The 18,332-nt window shown below is 48.5% G+C and overlaps 1 protein-coding gene and 1 long non-coding RNA gene across 2 annotated transcripts; one reads left to right on the top strand and one right to left on the bottom strand.

The window, feature by feature from the left end:
- Nucleotides 1-2,539: 2,539 nt before the first annotated feature.
- On the bottom strand, nt 2,540-7,854 carry LOC121104060. The gene is made up of 3 exons (XR_005836447.1): nt 7,665-7,854; nt 6,114-6,153; nt 2,540-3,552 (listed from the first exon to the last, which is right to left on the bottom strand). It is a non-coding gene; the product is annotated as an uncharacterized LOC121104060 (long non-coding RNA).
- Nucleotides 7,855-8,578: 724 nt separating this feature from the next.
- On the top strand, nt 8,579-13,659 carry AVPR1B (arginine vasopressin receptor 1B). The gene is made up of 2 exons (XM_008699570.2): nt 8,579-9,959; nt 13,520-13,659. Exons 1-2 carry the CDS (start codon nt 9,020-9,022, stop codon nt 13,657-13,659), a joined length of 1,080 nt encoding a protein of 359 aa, XP_008697792.2. The 5' UTR covers nt 8,579-9,019.
- Nucleotides 13,660-18,332: the final 4,673 nt, after the last annotated feature.

The following is an 18,332-nucleotide window of genomic DNA, read 5'->3' as shown; positions in this document are numbered from 1 at the left end:
AGGGGAAGGCAGAGGGTCCAGCACTGGCAGGAGACAGCTCCTCCCTGCTTCTTAGGTGGAGGTGCATAGAGGAGATACACGTATCAAACGGGCCTTCTCCTGACAAGGATGACGCAGATGTGCAAAATGGCATTTGCACCTTTTCCACTCCATGTAAAATGCGCAGTCCTCGACTACTTTACAAAGAATATAAAAGCAGGCGTACTAGGAAGGAAGAAGTGGGAGGTAGTGGTCAAGGGAACCAAAGTTTCAGCTCTGCCAAAGGAAGTCCTGGGAGACCTACTGTACAGCATAGGGACCTGCTTCCCATGAATTCTGCACATTATTGGGCATATCAACAACTTTGGCCGAGGTAGGTCTGCCAAGTGAGTATTCTTATCACAAAAATATATTTATAATGCTAGCCCAATAAAGGGTGGGAGGAAACTTGGAGAGAGGACCATTTATGGCATGGAAATTGTACCCAGGTTTCATAATGTGGATACTTATCTGCAACTCCTTCTGCTAAATACATTAAAAACTCCAGCCTTTTTGAATTGTCAGTTTAACATCTCAATGAAGTGGTTAAAGAAAAAAAAAAGAAAGGAAAGAGCCAATGAAAAAGATAAAGGTGAAGAATTGAAATTCTAATCAAAGGCTGCAGATTCTGAGAGTTGGAAACACTTTTGGTGAAGTCAAGACACTTACTTGGGACAGTATTCACTCAAGCATTTGCAAAGCGAGGAAGATGGTAAGTAGCAGAACAATAATGGCTGTCAGGAGAAGAAATTTAAATATAAGAATCCACTATAATGAGAGCCAATTTGAGATGGGTGGAAGCATCTGAGGGAGGACAGTTCCCAGAAGTCTTCAGAGCAGCCTGGAGTTGTGGCAGATCCGGGGAGAGAGTGAGGTGAAGCTGGGCTGGGGTCAGGAGGGGAGTCAGACACCGACCAGTGCCCAGAAGGGCAGGAAGAACAAAGGCAGGACCCTGAGGTCAAGAGACTTCCCATTTACTGCGGAAAGGAACCTGGTGGCATTTCAACTCAGGACAAGGGAGGACTGATGTTGTAGAAGAAGAAAGGAAGAAGGAGAAGAGTTGAGGAACATTCCACACTACTGTTTGAGAGGAAGAATTGTTTCTATTTTTTTTTAAAGATTTTATTTATTTATGTGACAGAGAGACAGCCAGCGAGAGAGGGAACACAGCAGGGGGAGTGGGAGAGGAAGAAGCAGGCTCATAGCGGAGGAGCCCGATGTGGGACTCGATCCCGGTACGCCGGGATCACGCCCTGAGCCGAAGGCAGAGGCTTTAACAACTGCGCTACCCAGGCGCCCCTCTGTTTCTATTTTTTTAAATAGCTTTAGGAGAATACGAAATCTGCTTCTCCCTCTGCCCCTCCCCCCACCCGCTCATGCTCTGTCTCTCAAATAAATAAATAAAATCTTTTTTTAAAAAAAAGAACTTAACAGGACCTTTTAGACATTGATAAGATAGATGAATACTGATAGATATTGATGTGTTTTTCGATCTCCAGCTCAGTCTCATTGCATGGTTTAAAATTAATGTCTAAAGATGGCCAAGTGTGTCCATTTTCAGTTGCTCATTTGGCTTCATGTTAGCCTGTGGCCTTTTCTGACCTCTCCCCTGAGTCAAGGGCTACATTTTCCTGAGGTCTCAGAGCCTGTGCACCGATGCTGACAGCATTGGAACTCAAGATCAGAGACAGCCTGTCCCCACTCTGGAGGGATGTTCACATTTCTTACCCAGTTCAATTTTGTAGATTCTAGAACAATTCAGCTCTATCCAGAAGCTGCAGTTCCTCTTCCCCAGTCAGTCTTACCTCCACACGGACTTCCCTCATTCTTGCTTTTATCCATGCTCCGCATCCCATGTGAAATCTGCCTCAAAGCTCATCACCACCAACCCCTCGCAAAGTACCTCCTGACTTCCTCCCACCCACCCTGCCTCCCTCCCTGGTTCTGATAACCTCACAGAAAGACTAAGCCCATGCTTCGGGCCTGGCAAAGCAGAAACCGAACAGATAAGAAGAGCGCAGCTCTAATGAATGTATCTGAAAGCTACGACTGGAGAATCTAGAAAGCAGCTTTTCAAATGTCAACATCCATGTGAACCTGCAGTGTTGTTTTATTTTGAATTATACTCAGAGAAGGCAAACCATCCTCTTTTTAGGGCTTGGGGCTCTGCTAGCATAAATGGAATGGGTTTTTTCGGACTATTTTTATTTGTTTGTCATCTACAGATTTCCAGCGTCCAAAAGGAATTGGTGATGGCCTGCCATAAAAAAAAAAAAAAGCCACATCTATGATGGGGCTGACATGTGGCATCCGTCCCTCTTCTGCAGTGCCCCTGCCCTTACCTCCGGCCAGGCGTACTGCCAACACCTCTGAATAGACCTTCTGCTTCCAGCGTCCCTCGCAAGGCCATCCTGGGCACTGCTGCCAGAATCACCCTTCTAAAACACACACTGATTATATTACCTTCCTGCTTTGGGGTCATTTCCACCTGCATGGCAAGCTACCTAAGACATAAACTACACTTCTTTATATTTTCTATGTCGTGGTGACGCTCAGACTTGGGCGGGGTACTTATTTCAAATGCAACCTCCTGGTTCTCATCTCCAAAGACTCTCATCTGGTAGGACCAGGGTGACGTCAGGAATCCACCTTATATTTCCAGGCAAGTACCTCCCAGCAGTTGATCTCTGTGGATGAGCCCTGGGCATTTTACACTTTGATCAGGAGATTCTCACATACAGCCAGAGTGGAGAACCACTGCCCTGAGAGGGCAATGGGGGAAAGAGCACATGGGTGGGCTTGGGTCCTCACTCTCACCTCTGATATCCATGTGATGTTGAGAAGTTCACTTGTGTCTTTGGCTTTCAGGTTGGACTTTCTTCTGGAAAATGAGAGAATGGAACTTGATAGTCCCTGAGGTCCTTGCCATCACTCCTCAGCCTCTTGGTCTGAACCAAAATAAGTTCCTTTCAACTTCAACATTCTGTGACTGTACAAGCTATTTTACTGCAAGAGGAACAAGTAGAGACTTTCTGGGAGTCCCTGAAATCAACACTGATTAGTCTACCCTCCTGTGCTCTACACCCACCCCTTTTACTCTTCGGCTCTCCATCAATCTCAGAGTTAAACCAACTTAGCAGAAGACAGTGGCAACAGCAAGGCCAGCTCCCGGCTGTAAAAGATGCATTAGTCCCAGTAATGGCCCATCTTCCCCAGACCACTTCCTCCATCTAGACGTTTATGGGACTGTGAATCAAGGGTTACCCAGGCAAGCAGAAAGGCCAGTGCCTGATGGATGATGAGTATGACGAGAAGGAACCAAGCATCTCCATGAAATCCCAGCTCTGGCAATTAACTCAACGTGTTCTGAATCCCAGTCAAGACAAGACCTCTGCAGGCCAGGCACCCAGAGGCTGTAGGAGTAAAATGCCCTTATCCACTTTCTTCTGCCCAGGTCATGGTGTGGAAGAAGAGGGACACACTTCCCACTCTTTTGCTGTCCAGTAATAATGCGGGAAAGATTTTGAGTTCACCCTTTTGGTCAAAACAGAAGATTATTAAGAGAAGAAATACTGTTAAATATATATTCTAAGAAAAATTTCATTTTTCATGATAGCTCTATTCCTGAAAACACTATGTTCGAGATGAATGTATGGAAATAGAACATTTCTTTCTTCTTTAATTGAAGTGACATCTACCAATTCTGATTTTGATTTCTCTGCATCTTAGTCTACTAGTTAATAATGTAGAAACTGACATTCAAATCCAAGGAAGCAAATCCTTTTGTAAAGGATTAGATTAAATTATTTGAGAACAAATTGTCTCTTTTTTAAATTTTAAAATACTTTTGGTGGAAGGTTTTACAAATCTTTATTATTCCCTGAAAACTTTCAATTTATACAGGGTCAGTTTCCAGTGGGGACCCATAAGTCACTGTTCCCATTACTAGACTGGGAAGATGGGGATACAGGAAGTACATACGTGAGTGGTAGTTCTCTGTTGAAAGGTACTATATGCTCACCTACCAAAGGGAAGGCTAATAGGTAATGCTTAAAACCCAAAACTGAAGAAGTAGCAGTATATATTTGTTAATTAGAATTATGGAGGTTGATAGCAAATAAATCTAATAAGTTTAAAAAGGTGGCCCTCTGTCAAGAAATACCATAAATCAAGTAAAAAGATCAATGACAAAACAAGAAAAAATATTTGCAATTTAAATGTCAGACAAAGGTTCATTACCACAGTACATAAAGTTTCCAAAAGAGAAAATAAAAAGACCAACAATCACAGAAAAATTCACTAGAGATATCAATAATCATTAGAAAAAGAAATAAGGATGGCTCTTGACAGGGACACTTGGGTGGCTCAGTCAGCTGAGCATCTAACTCTTGATTTCAGCTCAGGTCATGATCTCAGAGTAGTGAGATTGAGCCCTGCTCCAGGGCTCTGTGCTCAATGGGGAGTCTGCCTTTCTCCCACTCCCTCCACCCTTTTCCCCTGTTTGCACATCCTCACTCTCGCTCGCATGCACTCTCTCTCTCTGTCTTTCTAAAATAAAATAAACCTTAAAAAAAAAAAAAAAAGAATTGCTCTTGACATTAAGATGCTCAAGCTCACTCATAATAAAAGGCATACAAATTAAAACTATACTGAGATACTAGTTTTATCTTATCAGATTGGCAAAAATCCAAAATTTAAGAACACACTTTTGGCAAGACTATGGGGAAACAGGTACCCTCATACATTCCTAGTGGGAATGCAATTGGTCCAATCTCTAGAGAGGAGAATTTGGCAATATATAGTAAAACTGTTAATGCAAATACCCTTTAACCCAGCAATTTCATTTCTAGAAGCCTACCACAAAGATATACTGGCAAAGTATAGAAGGAAATATATACAAGGCAATTTATTGAAGCACTATTTGTAATAGCAAGACTGGATACAACCAAAATCCCCATCAAAGGGGATTGGATGAATAAAGTATGGTAAGTCCACAAATTGGAGTGACAAGCAACTGCAAAAAGGAAAGAGGAACAACTATGTTCTCCTATGAAGTGCTATTCTCTCTACTTTTGTATATGGTTAAAGAAATTCTAATAAAAAACTTTAAAAATAGAAGAAAATTATTACCTCTACAGAGTTAAAAAATAGAACAGTTTTGGGGGGATGGCTTTACATGTACATGTACATGTACATGTAAAAATGTACATGTAAAATATGTACATGTAAAAATAAGTATATTTAAAAATTAAAAGTGAGGAGGACTACCATAAATACAATACTTAATGATGAAACTTTAGCAGCAGTCTCATCAAAGTCAGAAATATGAATGATGCCTGCGCTTCAACTTTGTAGTAGAGTCTTAGCCATCACAATAAGACAAGAAAAAGAAATGGACTGGGAATAAAAGACAAAGAATAATCATTGTTTGCAGATAATGTTAAATGCACAGATAATCCAAACTAATTTACTGATAAGAGTGTGCAGCAAAATTGCTGAATATAAGAGCAAGACACAAAAACCAATATTGTTCGCATACACTGGCCATAACTAACCAGAAAATGTGATAAAACGAAATTCTGTATATAATGGCAATAGAAACTATTAGGTATAGAGAAAGAACTCTATCAAAATATGGGACATTTATGACAAAAATTATAAAACATTATTGAAGGACATAAGAGTAGATCTGATTAAACTCATAAACGTGAATTCTCCCCAAATTATTCTCTAAACTCAATGCTTCCAACCAAAAGCTTAACAGAATTGTTTGTGGAACTAGACAAACTGATATCAATTTCACAATTTTAAAATTGAGAAAAGTATTTTGAAAATAACAAATAAGAAATAGAGGAAGGCTTGTTTTTACCATATATCAAGGTTTATTATAAAGCCTTAGTTCCCAAAATAGTGAAATATTAGAGCAGGGATCGAAAATAACCCAATGGCATAGAACAGAGATCCCAGAGATAAGCTCATACATATTTTGAACTTGATATATTTATTATACAGGTGACAGTTGAGAAATGATGTGCTACTCATAAATGAAGAAATTGGTGTGCCATGTGGGGAAAAAAATGAAGCTAGATTCTTACCTGACACATGCACAAAAATAAATTCCAGTGGAGTAAAGACCTAAATATGAAAAGCAAAAGTTAAACATGTTAGAAAGAAATATAGAGGGGTATCTCTGTTCTCAAGATAGGTAACATAAGATAGAAGAGCAGAAATGATGAAACAAAGTATTGATGACATTAAAATGTAAACTTTCTGTGTCACAAATGACCCCATAAACAGTTAAAAGATAAGTGGCAGATAGAGGAAAATATCTGCTATGTATCAGAATCCATAAAAGTTCATATCAGAACATGTAAAGAAGTCCTACAAATCAGTAAGAAAAATGGCCTAATCAAAAATTATGCAGAGGATATGAACAATCCACGGAAGAGGAAACCCAAACAACAAAAAAATATATGGAAATTTACTTCCAATAATTAGGGATCAGAGAAAAAGTAAAAGCAAAATGGGATTCTTTTCACACTAATCAGGTTGGTGAAAATGAATAAGTCTGACTGTGAGGATGTCAGGAAAGTCATGTGCAGCCAGTGGGAGAATAAATCAATACAATGAATTTAGAGATAAATTTTGGATATGGTCCTACCTAATTGAAAATTCATACATTGTATGACCCAAGAATACCAATACCCAGCATATACTTCTGGATGTAAACCCCAGAAAATTCTCACACATGAACACAAGGAGGCATGCATAAGAATTGTCATTGTAGCATTTTTAAAAATAGCAAAAAATAAATAAATAAATAAAGAGATGGAATTAAATTCAATGATAAAAATAGGGTTCAGGATAAATAAAATGTGTCATATTCACATGTTTGAATACCGGGCAGTAATTAAACTGAATGAACTTGATCTATCTCACATATGATCATGGACAGATCTCAAAAATCAACTAGAATTTTATAAGTACATTCTAGAGTGGTATTTCTAGTATGGTATCATTTATGTAATACACAATATTCTAAAAATGTGTAAATATACATAATTTTAGTGAATATATCCAGAAATAAATGGGAACAAGAAAACGGAGAGCAGCTAGACAGCCCTTTATAGAAATTCTGCTGTGAGAGGCGAGAGATGGCTGCAGCTAGAGGTGGGGGTATAGGGTCTGAGGAGGGTTATGACTTTTTTTTAACAGACAACAGTAGAGTTTGTTTGCCTGCAGAGGGGAATGAACCCGTAGAGAGACTTAAAATTATCATTCAAAGAGAGCAAAATCCTGGAGAAGGTGGGGCCTGGGTTGAAGTGCAGGAGGGGATGCTACAGTATTTGGGGGGAGAGACGGTGTTTGCACCCAGGCAGTGGGAGGAAGTGGAGATGCATTTGTAGGTGTTTAGGAGGTAATCTCTTCAAGAAGTATGTTAATTGCGTGGGTGGGTGGGTGACACTGAAGGGGCATCTGGTTTGATGACAGGGAGAGACAAGAGGACTTCTGATCAATGATGGACCCTGCGCTTTCTGAGGGTGGCGGACTATGCTGTTGTCACTCCCAGAGAACTTCTCATCTGTTCCGGAGAGAATCCCAGTAATCCACCTGCTGTATGTCCCCTGAGCACCCGTGCTTCTCACATGCTGGGCATTAGGTTCGTTCTCGGAAAGGCACGCTGCGCCGGAAGGTCCTGCCCCTGCGGCATACTGGTTCTGTGATCTTCTAGGGCAAGTCACACCACTTCTCTGGGCCTGTTTTCTGCCCCCTCAGGGTGGTTAACCGCGTTTGCGATTTTGTCCATGAAACACTGTGGGGAGGCCGCGGGTTAGGACTTCTGCGGACACGCACAGCGGAATTCCTCCCCTGGGCCGCTCCCCCCAGCGCCCCAGGGCTCCGGGGTCCACCCCGCGCCTCTGTCCTATCTCCGCCACCGCTCCCTCTCCACACTCGGCTTTCTCTTCCTGCCTTATGGCTCCAAGTCTCCCACCAGTGGCTGCGGTCAGACGTCGCCGCCAAGGGCTTAAGGGCTCCATCTGGGGGCGCCACCTCGCCCACCTGGCCACCCCTGCAGACTCTGGACCCTTCGCGGTCTAACAGGCAGCCCTGGGCAGGGGACACTCCCAACAGCGCTGCCAGCCTTAGGGGCCCCGCGTCGCAGAGGGACCACCCCCTGCTCCCTGCGTGTGCACCTGTCTTGGGATACAGTCCGACGGTTCTGGGGTGCGAGCATAGATGAAGTCCGGGGGTCTGGCAGGCCTGATAGCGCTTGTCTGCGTCTTCTGCTTCTCTCTCTCCCTGTCCCTGCTGGGCTGCCCCTTCTCCCTCCCCGACAACCCCCCCTTCCCAGCCTCTTGGTCCTCCTGCAGGCAGCGCGTGGGGGAGCCTCACTCCGCCCTCCTCTGCCGGAGCCAACCGGCGCGCGGAGGGGCCGCTGGGCTCCTGCTGCAAGCCCATAAAACCCGCACTGGGCTCCAGCCGCTGCACTCCCTCCTCTGCTGGTCAGGGCTCCCGGCCCCGCGCGGGCTTCGTTGGGGCTTCCAGCCCAGCGGGCGTCCCCCATGGCCCGGACCTCGCCACCAAGCAGGCTTAGGGACAACCGCTTTCCGCTTCCAGAAAAGTTGGGAGAAAGTGAATTTGGGGTGGATTGGGAAGTGGTGGCAGCTCCCCAGGCTTCCTTCCCTTCCAGAAGCCTCACCCTGCACAGCCTCAACCATTCTTCTTTTCCTGACACCCTGTCCTCCTCCCTGAGCCCTCTTTCTCTTCGCTCCTAAGCTTCCCTCTGCATTGTGGGATCAGCATCTTCTGCTTCCTTATCTCTTTCTCTCTCCTCCTCTCTATTCCTACCTATTTTCACCTTCTCCCTGTCATTCCCCCCTTCTCCCCATCTGAAACCTTTCCCTTTTCCCTCCATTTCACCCATCAAACCTCTCCACTTGCCCCCACACTGTCCGTCCCTCTCTCGGCCTCCTTCCCTTCCCTCCCAGCAAAGTCAGCCATGGATTCTGGGCCTGCCTGGGCTGCCAACCCCACTCCTCTGGGCCCCTTCTCTGCCCCCAATGCCACCACACCCTGGCTGGGCCGGGACGAGGAGCTGGCCAAGGTAGAGATCGGAGTCCTGGGCACCGTCCTGGTGCTGGCGACAGGGGGCAATCTGACTGTGCTGCTGACCCTGGGGCAGCCCAGCCGCAAGCGCTCCCGCATGCACCTGTTTGTTCTGCACCTGGCCCTGACGGACTTGGGCGTGGCACTCTTCCAGGTGCTGCCCCAGCTGCTGTGGGACATCACCTACCGCTTCCAGGGCCCTGACCTCCTCTGCCGGGCCGTCAAGTATCTGCAGGTGCTTAGCATGTTTGCCTCCACTTACATGCTGCTGGCCATGACGCTGGACCGCTACCTGGCTGTTTGCCGCCCCCTGCGCAGCCTCCAGCAGCCCAGCCAGTCCACCTACCGGCTCATCGCTGCTCCCTGGCTGCTGGCTGCCATCCTCAGCCTGCCTCAAGTCTTCATCTTTTCTTTGCGGGAGGTGATCCAGGGCACCGGGGTGCTGGACTGCTGGGCAGACTTCCGCGTCCCCTGGGGGCCTCGGGTCTATATCACGTGGACCACCCTGGCCATCTTTGTCCTGCCCGTGGCCATGCTCACGGCCTGCTACAGCCTCATCTACCACAAGATCTGTAAGAACCTAAAAGTCAAGACACAGGCCCGGAAGGTGGAAGGAAAGGGCTGGAGGACTTGGGACAGGACCTCACCTTCTGGCCCAGCTGCACCCATGCGGGGGCTGCCGCCCCGTGTCAGCAGCATCAGCACCATCTCCAGGGCCAAGATCCAAACTGTGAAAATGACTTTTGTCATTGTGCTGGCCTACATCGCCTGCTGGGCACCCTTCTTCAGCGTCCAGATGTGGTCTGTGTGGGACAAGAGTGCCCCTGATGAAGGCAAGTGTGTCTCTGGGCAGGGCGGGGGAGTGAGAAAGAACTGGGAAGGGAGAACAGCAGGCTTAGGTCAGGGTTCTGAAGCTTCCCAGGGCCTGGCCGGTAATAGTTGAGCAAAGGAATTATGAAAGGTGGTGCCTGTCCCCTGCGCAAAAGGGCAACTATAATTTCCATCCAGCCCACGGATGCCGTGTGAGTATCTTTTATGTAAAATTTCCATAGTTTAAATTTGGGGCACCTAATTTAAACATTTAAAAATATTACGTAGCCTTAGTGAAATATGACTGTTGGCAGATTTGGCCAACCAACTGCCAGTTTCACAGACGAGCATTGGAATCATAGAACGATGGAGTTGAAAAGAATTTTCAAATTGTCCAGGATGACAATGGGTGACCACAGCTGAGAGCTATGTCTCTCAGCGCTCTACCCCCCTGAGCCTGGGCATGACTTTAAACTCCTTCTCAGTAACCACTTCCAATTAATTAGCGTGTTGGCACATGACAACCGTGAAATGTCAGGTTCAACCCCTTCATTTTGCTAACGGGGAAGAGAGGCTCAGAGGGGAAATGTGACTTGCCCAGGGCCACTCAGCTAGGGAGTGGCAACGTGAAGAGCAGAACCGAAGACTGCTGTCTCCTTGTCTTTTTCCCTTACCCCCTGCTCGGTTCATAACCCTGGCTCTGAAAGTGGTGAGCAGCAGGGTCGTGAAAAACAAAATGGGATCCTGCGATCCTCCGTGGAGACCATGTTTCGGTCGGCACACGGGAGGCCTTGCTATTGTCATTTTTCTGGGGTGAGGTGGAAGGAAACCTCCTGAGCTTTAGACACTGCCGCATGGTCCAGCCACCTGGGGATGAGCGCGTACTCAGGAAGGTAGGGTTGTGTCTGGGCAGCTTAATGTTGAAGAGTAGTGTTCAAAGATGTCCCTTCCTGCTCCCCTAAGAAGAGTGGGATTGGGGACAAGTGCAAGTTAACTCATCTGAGTGTTTGTGAGTGGAGGTGACCACATGCTCCACAGTGTGAGTCATGTACATAGCCCGGGATGTATAATGGGGGCAGCATGTAACTGCCCAAGGGAGGCCCTGTGCACAGATTGTTCTAGAAGCTTCTTGAAAATTTGCTGACCAGCAGACCCAGGCTACCAATTCCCAGGGAGTGGATCCCCCTTCCCTTGTGCTTTTGTTTCTAATCTCATTTTGCTCATTCTAGGACACACTCAAGCCAAATACCTTGCTTTTCTGGAGAGACTAAAGAAGGGCCAGGCTGTTCATGAATTGAACACAACCCTGCAAGAGAAGTGTGAAAACAATATCAAACTATTACGGTCCCATTTTATCCCCTCTTTTGGACATCCCTCTGGACAAATGGCTATTTGCAAATTACCCTTAGAGCAATGAATTATGGATTCTAACCAACTGTAGGGACCCCCTCCTGCTCTAGCCAAGCACAGAACAGAAGGAAGGAGGGCTTCCTCGTGCCAAGCACATTCAGTCCTTGGTGCTTACTGGTGGCCTTCTCTGGTTTACGTCTGAGTAACCCGAGACGCAGAGAGGTGAAATAACTGGTCCATGGTGCCACTTCTAGTAAGACATGGTGCCAGCACCCAAATTGAGTTCGTTGTGGCCCAAGCATTCGCCGTGACATGGCTTTCCTCTCAACAATCCAGCTTAGCCAATGACAGTGAAGGGGAAGGGTGGATAGTCATTTGCCCTTTCATTGAGGAACCCACCGGAAGATGGAGACCCCGCCACCCAGCTGGAATAGGCTTCCCTGCTTGCCTGCCGTGTTACTGTCATCATGAGCCCGCCCCTCAGTACGCATGCCTTACCTGCGTAGACAGATTTCTCACTTACCAAGGGCCTCTCTGAGCAAGGAGGGCAGGAACAACATGTTACCTTACAAGCCAATGTGGTCTCTTAGAAAACTGGAAGCCCATTGAGGCCCTTCTAGTGGGGCTGAGGTCCATTACTTTAAACTCACTTTCCAGTACACCCAGTTCCTCTTCATAGCACGCCAGCCTCCTGGCCTCTTGTCCCTGAGTCTCTGATTGGAGCCTGCCTGTCTCCTTGCCCTTGCCCCTGCCCTTGCTCCTGCCCCTGACTGTCAGCTGAGTTCCTCCCGAGATGCAGTCCGGGTCTACCCTCAAGGATGGAGAGCCCCTGCAGACCCTGGTGCTCGGGCCACATTTCCAGCCCCTGCACTGGGCCTGGCTCCGAGGGGGGACCAGTCAAGCAGACGGTTCCCAGGCGAAGGCACTTATGGAACTCTTCCGCCCCTGGCCTTGTCTAGGGAGCGGATAGGGTGAACACCACCCCCTTAGCAACTTCCCACATCTTCCGCAGCTCCCTGGTGTTGTGAACTGGGGAGCAGGCCAGAATGGAGGGAAAATCAAGGAGGCCCCGTTTGTTGATGAGACTGGTCCCTCCTCCACCGACAGGTACACCCCCGGTGCCCCCCCTTCTCTGCCCTACGTGGGTCAGCCCAGGCCCAGATGTCTTCAGCTTCTCACCACTGTGCTTCGTGTCTTCACTCACACGTTCTGACCCCCGTCTTCCCTTTGCTTGGGCTACGAGCACCACACCTATGGGCACCCCTAGGGGAGATGCACGAGGAACCAGCGTATCTGAAGAGCTCACAGTGCCTTACCGGGTAGGCGTCCGAGCTTTGCCTTTGACTTTGCTGGTTGAAACTGCACAAGGGTACGGGATGGCTGCCTTGGGGTCCGTGGCTGTGGAGCTCCATACAGTCTTCAGAAAGAATCTGGTGTCTGGAAGACATCTTATCAGGCTGCACTCTCCCATTTTGACTGCCCCAGAGAGATTTGGTTTTTCCCTGCAGGATGGTGCATTCGCTGGGTGTAATCTCTGAGGACACAAAACAAGTATTCGTCTGGAACGGGATGCTTGGGTGCTCTGTACCTAGCAGCTGCCTCCCCCCCCGCCACTGCAGTCGGAGCTGATGGCCCCTGCAGGTCAGCTGGCTCATTGCCTCCCCGGCCCCCAGCCATGGCCTGGTACTGTCAGTGCTCATGTGCTCAACGCCTGAGTGACAGGATGAGTGACACTGCCCCTGAGGGGTCAAGGAGGACAGAATCCAGAGGACAGTGTGCACCCACGTCTATGACATAAATGAGAATGGGGGCCAAAGGGGCCCGAACGTGGCCTAGAATCACAGTTATTTTCCTTGCATGACAACAGAGTTGTCCCCTTCTAGATCTCCATCCATTAGGGGATTCAAGGTCTAGGTTTTGGAACAAAGACACTGTCTCCTATTGGGGCTGGTCCTGTCCCTGACTTTGTTTATACCTTGAAGGTTAACTTGGAGCAAAAGTTAGCTCCTACCCTTACCCCATCGTCACAAATAAGACCCAGTGACGTACGACTCTGGAGCCGGAGTCCCAGCTCCAAGTCCCAGGTGTGCTCCTTTCTAATTATAGAACCGAGCGAGTCCTTTCTCCCCTCTGGGAACTCAGTTCCCTCCTCTGCTCAACGGGGTCTTGGACTCTCTCCCAGGTCCCATCCAGCTTTGTCATCCTAAGGCTTCTTGTGTTTATCCTTCTGCAGATTCCACCGACGTGGCCTTCACCCTCTCCATGCTCCTGGGCAGCCTCAGCAGCTGTTGCAACCCCTGGGTCTACATGGGCTTCAACAGCCACCTGCGGCCGCGCCCCCTGCGCCGCCTGGCCTGGCGAGGCCTCCACTGAGACCATCGCCTTTTAGGGAACACTCGCCCGCAGGGCTGGCGGAGGAGCTCTGCTCATCTCAGCACTGGGTGTAAAAGCTGGGAGGGCCAAGGTTGGAGTTAGGGGGAGCCCACTTTGAGGCAGGGTGAGGGGGTCAGAATGGCCGTCTTACCCTTGGTATTACAGGTGCCTCTGGTGTGCGGGCGGACCCTCGTTTGCTCCCAGTCTCCCACCTTGGGAATCAGGGAGAGTCAAAGCCTCGCTTCCCTGAGCCTGTGCATTCACAGAGTGCCTGGGGGCCCACGCGTGTGGTGCCCCAGATCTCAGGCAGGCTGAGGGTGGCCCTGTCTGGGGGTCTGCAGGTGGCAGGGACTCGGGTTGCTCTCCCGCCTTGACTGTTTGTCCCCATCCTAACCTGACTAGCACGCCCAGCGCAACCGGGGGGGGGGGGGGGGGGGAGAAGTGAGAACCTGTGAGAAGGATCCTCTTTCTCTGTCTGGATCCCAGGTTTGTTTGTTTGTATGGGGAGGCTTCTTTCATGAAGGAACCAAGGGGGGGGTACAGCAGGTATGCCAGCTTTGCCTGCTGTGCCCGCCTGGCTGCTGAAGGGAGATGCACCTGTAACTGGTAGAAATTCCACAAATGCTCTTTTTTCTTCTCCCCACATCACCCACCCTTACAGGATGGATGACAGGCAAAGTAAACCCTCAGGGGGGTGACCCCCTGGGAGGGAGTAGGCGAGGGAGGGCGGAAAGCAGAAGATGAAGATGGTCACAGTAAGATTAAGAGTGGGCAAAGCCTCTGAGGCAGCACGCGTTGGTGGCTCTCCTTCCTCCCCCAAGGGACCCACACGGCACCCTCCTCTGGGATGGCCCAGGGGAGACATCCTTACAAAAAGTGTGGCTAGATCATGACTCTGGACTTCCTTGAGGCTTTTCAGAGCTTCCCTATGAGCCATGAGTGCTGTGATGAAGTCAGGAGCCTGGGATTTGAGACTCGGCTCTGCCGTCAGGTACCTGTAGGACCTTGGGCAGGTGCCCTCCCTTCTCTGGGCCTCTGTCTTCTCACTTGTCAGGACAGAGATGACCCACTTATGGATCATCATGGACCTTGGTCTTTCCCAGCTCTGCCCTGTCATGACTTTGCAAGACTGGGCATGGGGTTACAGCAGAGCCCTTTCTAATCAACAGGCTCTAGAAGAGTTGCTGGATTTTCATGACAATGACATTTATACCCTTTGACTCAATTCTGGTGGCTGTGGGTCCCACCGTGGTCATACCGTCTACTTTTGCCCTCCATTCTATGATGGGAGGGACAGCCGAGCAGGTAGACTCGGGGCTTTGCCCTGTGTGTCCTCGTGATCAACAGTGGGATTTAGATCACGGGGTGGCTTCCCCACCCAAATTCCGGATTCTAATCCTTGGGGGTGGAAAGAGCGTCAGCTGAAAAGTCAGGAGAACCGGGTCTTGGTTCTGCCGCGACTGATGGCCAATGTGGGGAGAATGCTGGCTAATCCTTCGTCTCTGTTACAAAGTCAAATAGGACTGTGGATGTAAAAGAGGTTGGAAGATGCAGGAGCTCTCTACTAGTGGAAGGGGCTGCTAATCTAATTAAGAGCTCCTGAGAGCAGCTCCAGGGAACAGGTTCTCTGCCCTCTACTCTTAGGAAACTGTAGGAAATGGCTGTAACTTTGAGCTTTAAGAGGTCACTCAGCTCTGAGAAGCCTCCTTCAGCTTCCTTAGAAGAACCTAAACTGAGTGTTGTGAGTGAGCAAAGTGTCCCTAGCCTTCAGTGCTAAAGAACTGGGGAGTGGGACAGAGATGCTAATGGGACCAAGGCTCAAGGCAGATGTGAGGCCCACGGTCTCTCTACTGCGTTCTGTTGCCCATGTGAGCCCCTGACATTCAACCACTTCTTCCTTGTCCATCCATCCTGGAGGAGCTGGGCTTAGGAGCCTCCCATGCCAGCATGAGCTGCTGAAGTTTCCTGCCCTGCATATGTAAGCCACCCGCCCCCCTCCTCACACCACAGCTCCTCTTCCTCGTGCCCAAGTCAGTACCAGGTAAACCGTTGCCCGTCGTGATGACTGGCAGAAGGGACACCAGTTTTGTACTTCAAAGACTTGGCTTTGAGTCCTGCACTCATCGCTTTTTTGTCTGTATGATCTTGGACAAGTCCTCTAATCTCTTTGAGCAACAGTTTCCTTGTTAAATAGAAACAACAAGCCGTAAGATCATAGACCATAGAGCACTCTACAGGGAAGGTAATGATGGCCCAGCTCCGCACTGCAGCTGGAGGCTAACCTCCTATGGGAAGCATGGAGGAGGGTCTCTGTTGTCTGGCGTTAATCTCACTTCTGACAGCTAACCCCGGGAGAAATGGAATCGTGCTGTCTCCGAGCTGGGCACTTTTGTGAAATGTTTATGCCATCCTGTGGACTCTGTGGAATACAGCACATCAGTGCTTTAGAACCCACGTGGGAGCAGGGGATAAGGGGTGGGCAGGGCGGAGAACGGCAGGAGGTGAACTGACCTTCTATGGAGATTTCTCAGAATGGTTTTTTATGTTGTTTGGTATAGGCCAGTAAGTTTCCAGATGTCTGTGTCTGTGTTTTGTATGTAAATAGGTCTTTTATTTATCAAGGGGCCCTAGACTCAGTCCAGGTTGTGGTAAGCTTCCTCCTGGGTCAGAAATCCAGAGATGGGGTTAAAGTTGACCAATAAAACTCCTTAATAACCAGGAAATTTCTGGGCATATTTGTTTCCTAGGAGCAGGGACAACGGGATATTCAAGCTGAAATAAGATTTGCTCCCCTTGATGGGGAAGAGAGTTTGAAGGGGTGGGGAGTGACCTTCACCCACTTAAGAGGGAAACAGGAGTGACCTGGGATTGGCCCTGGAGTCACAAGGTGGCAGTGTGGAGCTGAAAGTGAGTCTGAAGCGAGGCTGGCCCACAGGGAAGGCTGGGAGAGTCCCTCAGCCTCTCAGCTCTAACACCTATGCCTCCCCCTCCAGTTCTCGAGTCTTGGCTCCTCACTTGACCCGGTTCTCCAGAGATAACCTGGACACATGCTCTCTCTCTCTAAGCTCATGGAGGATGTATTTGTCAAGAAAGGGCAAAGAACAAGAGCAAGGCGAGGGACAGAATGTAGAATTGTTGCCTGAAAAGAGGAGTGCTTGAAAGAGCGAGTGGGACCTCAAAAACACAGATGAGCTGCAGTTATTATGTTCTGTTTAGAGGCCGGGGCTTGGGGGAGGAGGCCTCTTGAGAGCCCACATTCTGGGCCCAGAAAGGTGTCCTGATCCCGGGAGCAAAAAAACCACTGCAGGTGGGCATGAAACACCTCCTCACCCTAGCTGGTCTTGTTGGCCAATAATTCAGCATGGCTCGTGGAGTTCTGCTGTGGTTGAAGCGGGCACTTGGACGCTGGCTCCTTTAGACTGAGACTCCGTTGACGACAGGTCGCATCTATTCGGATCCACCATAGAGTCCCAGTTCATTATTGGCACGTAATCAACCATCTACTTGTTGCCAGTAGCAAATCAGTTTCTCTGTATCTTGTAAGATAAATTTGAAGAGATTTTTATCCAGACCACACTCACGGGGGAAGCCAGAGTGGGGCAGCACGGTCTTTCCCTGGATGTTCCGATGGCGTACAACGTGGGAGAAAGTGACTTCATTTTGCCGAACACTGAGCTCCTCAAAAGGTGATTACTCATACAGGTGACCATTCATACAGATTGACGCAGCTGACCTTCCGAGTGCACGGAGGTATTACATACAAAAGGACGTTCTATTTCTAGCAACATGGTTAGCAAGGAATTTGAAGATCACCTCCAATTGTTAGCTGGCCTCAGTCATCTGCTTGTTGGCCCAAACTCTTTAGGACATGAAATCAGTCCTCCTCTTTCCGAATCAGGGCATCTGAGAAGTCATCTGCACCGTGGACGGTCAATCCAATCTCTGCTAGTCACTGGGCAGAGTCACATGTTCAACTCTATTTAGAGACAGCTAACTGGGGCAATTGGGGCAGGTGCTAATGTTAACTTCCCAGATATATTTATTTGCTACAAATATCATGCCTTGGAAGCCGATCATAGCAGAGTTCATTATAGACTTGAATCAGATGGTCAGTGGCATTCAGGTCTCTGTGCTCGCTGACATAACTCCCCGCTCCAGGGGGGCGGGGCCTGTAGCTCAGGACGGGTCAGTCCCTGGAGCATTTACGGAGAGCTTGCATTGGGTAGGCCTGCTCCCTTTCCTTATGCCTCTTCTCCCATCAATTGACTTTTCCGCCTTCTTTCTAAACTGAGGTCAGAAATCACCCAGAAACATCTCTGGGTTGTTTTCTCTGATGACATCTGATCTTAACATTCCATACCCAATCTGCCCAAGCATTTATAGGGTCTGCTTTCATTGTTCTGTGTTAATTCCCTTTTGTCACATGTTTGGTCCATGTTCTTGCCTGTCCCCACAACCGGGTCCTAAGTGCATTGACCTCACCAGCCCAGATATTCAAGTGTTCTTTTAATGTGTGCTTCTCCGAATCTCAGAGCCTTTCCAGAATCCTGCAGAAAGGACGCCCTGCACTACTTCCATTGTCCCCTATCCTGGTGTGGGACCTGTCTCAGTGGTGTCCCTGCCCAGCCTCGTAACTCATCTGAACATCTTCCACACACCCTTAAATTCTTCTT

The sequence above is a fragment of the Ursus maritimus genome, unplaced genomic scaffold (genome assembly GCF_017311325.1).
Source record: "Ursus maritimus isolate PB19 unplaced genomic scaffold, ASM1731132v1 scaffold_2, whole genome shotgun sequence".
In the NCBI taxonomy this organism is placed as follows: Eukaryota; Metazoa; Chordata; class Mammalia; order Carnivora; family Ursidae; genus Ursus; species Ursus maritimus.
Note: the sequence above shows the minus strand (reverse complement) of the source record. Positions and strands in the feature narration are given on the sequence as shown.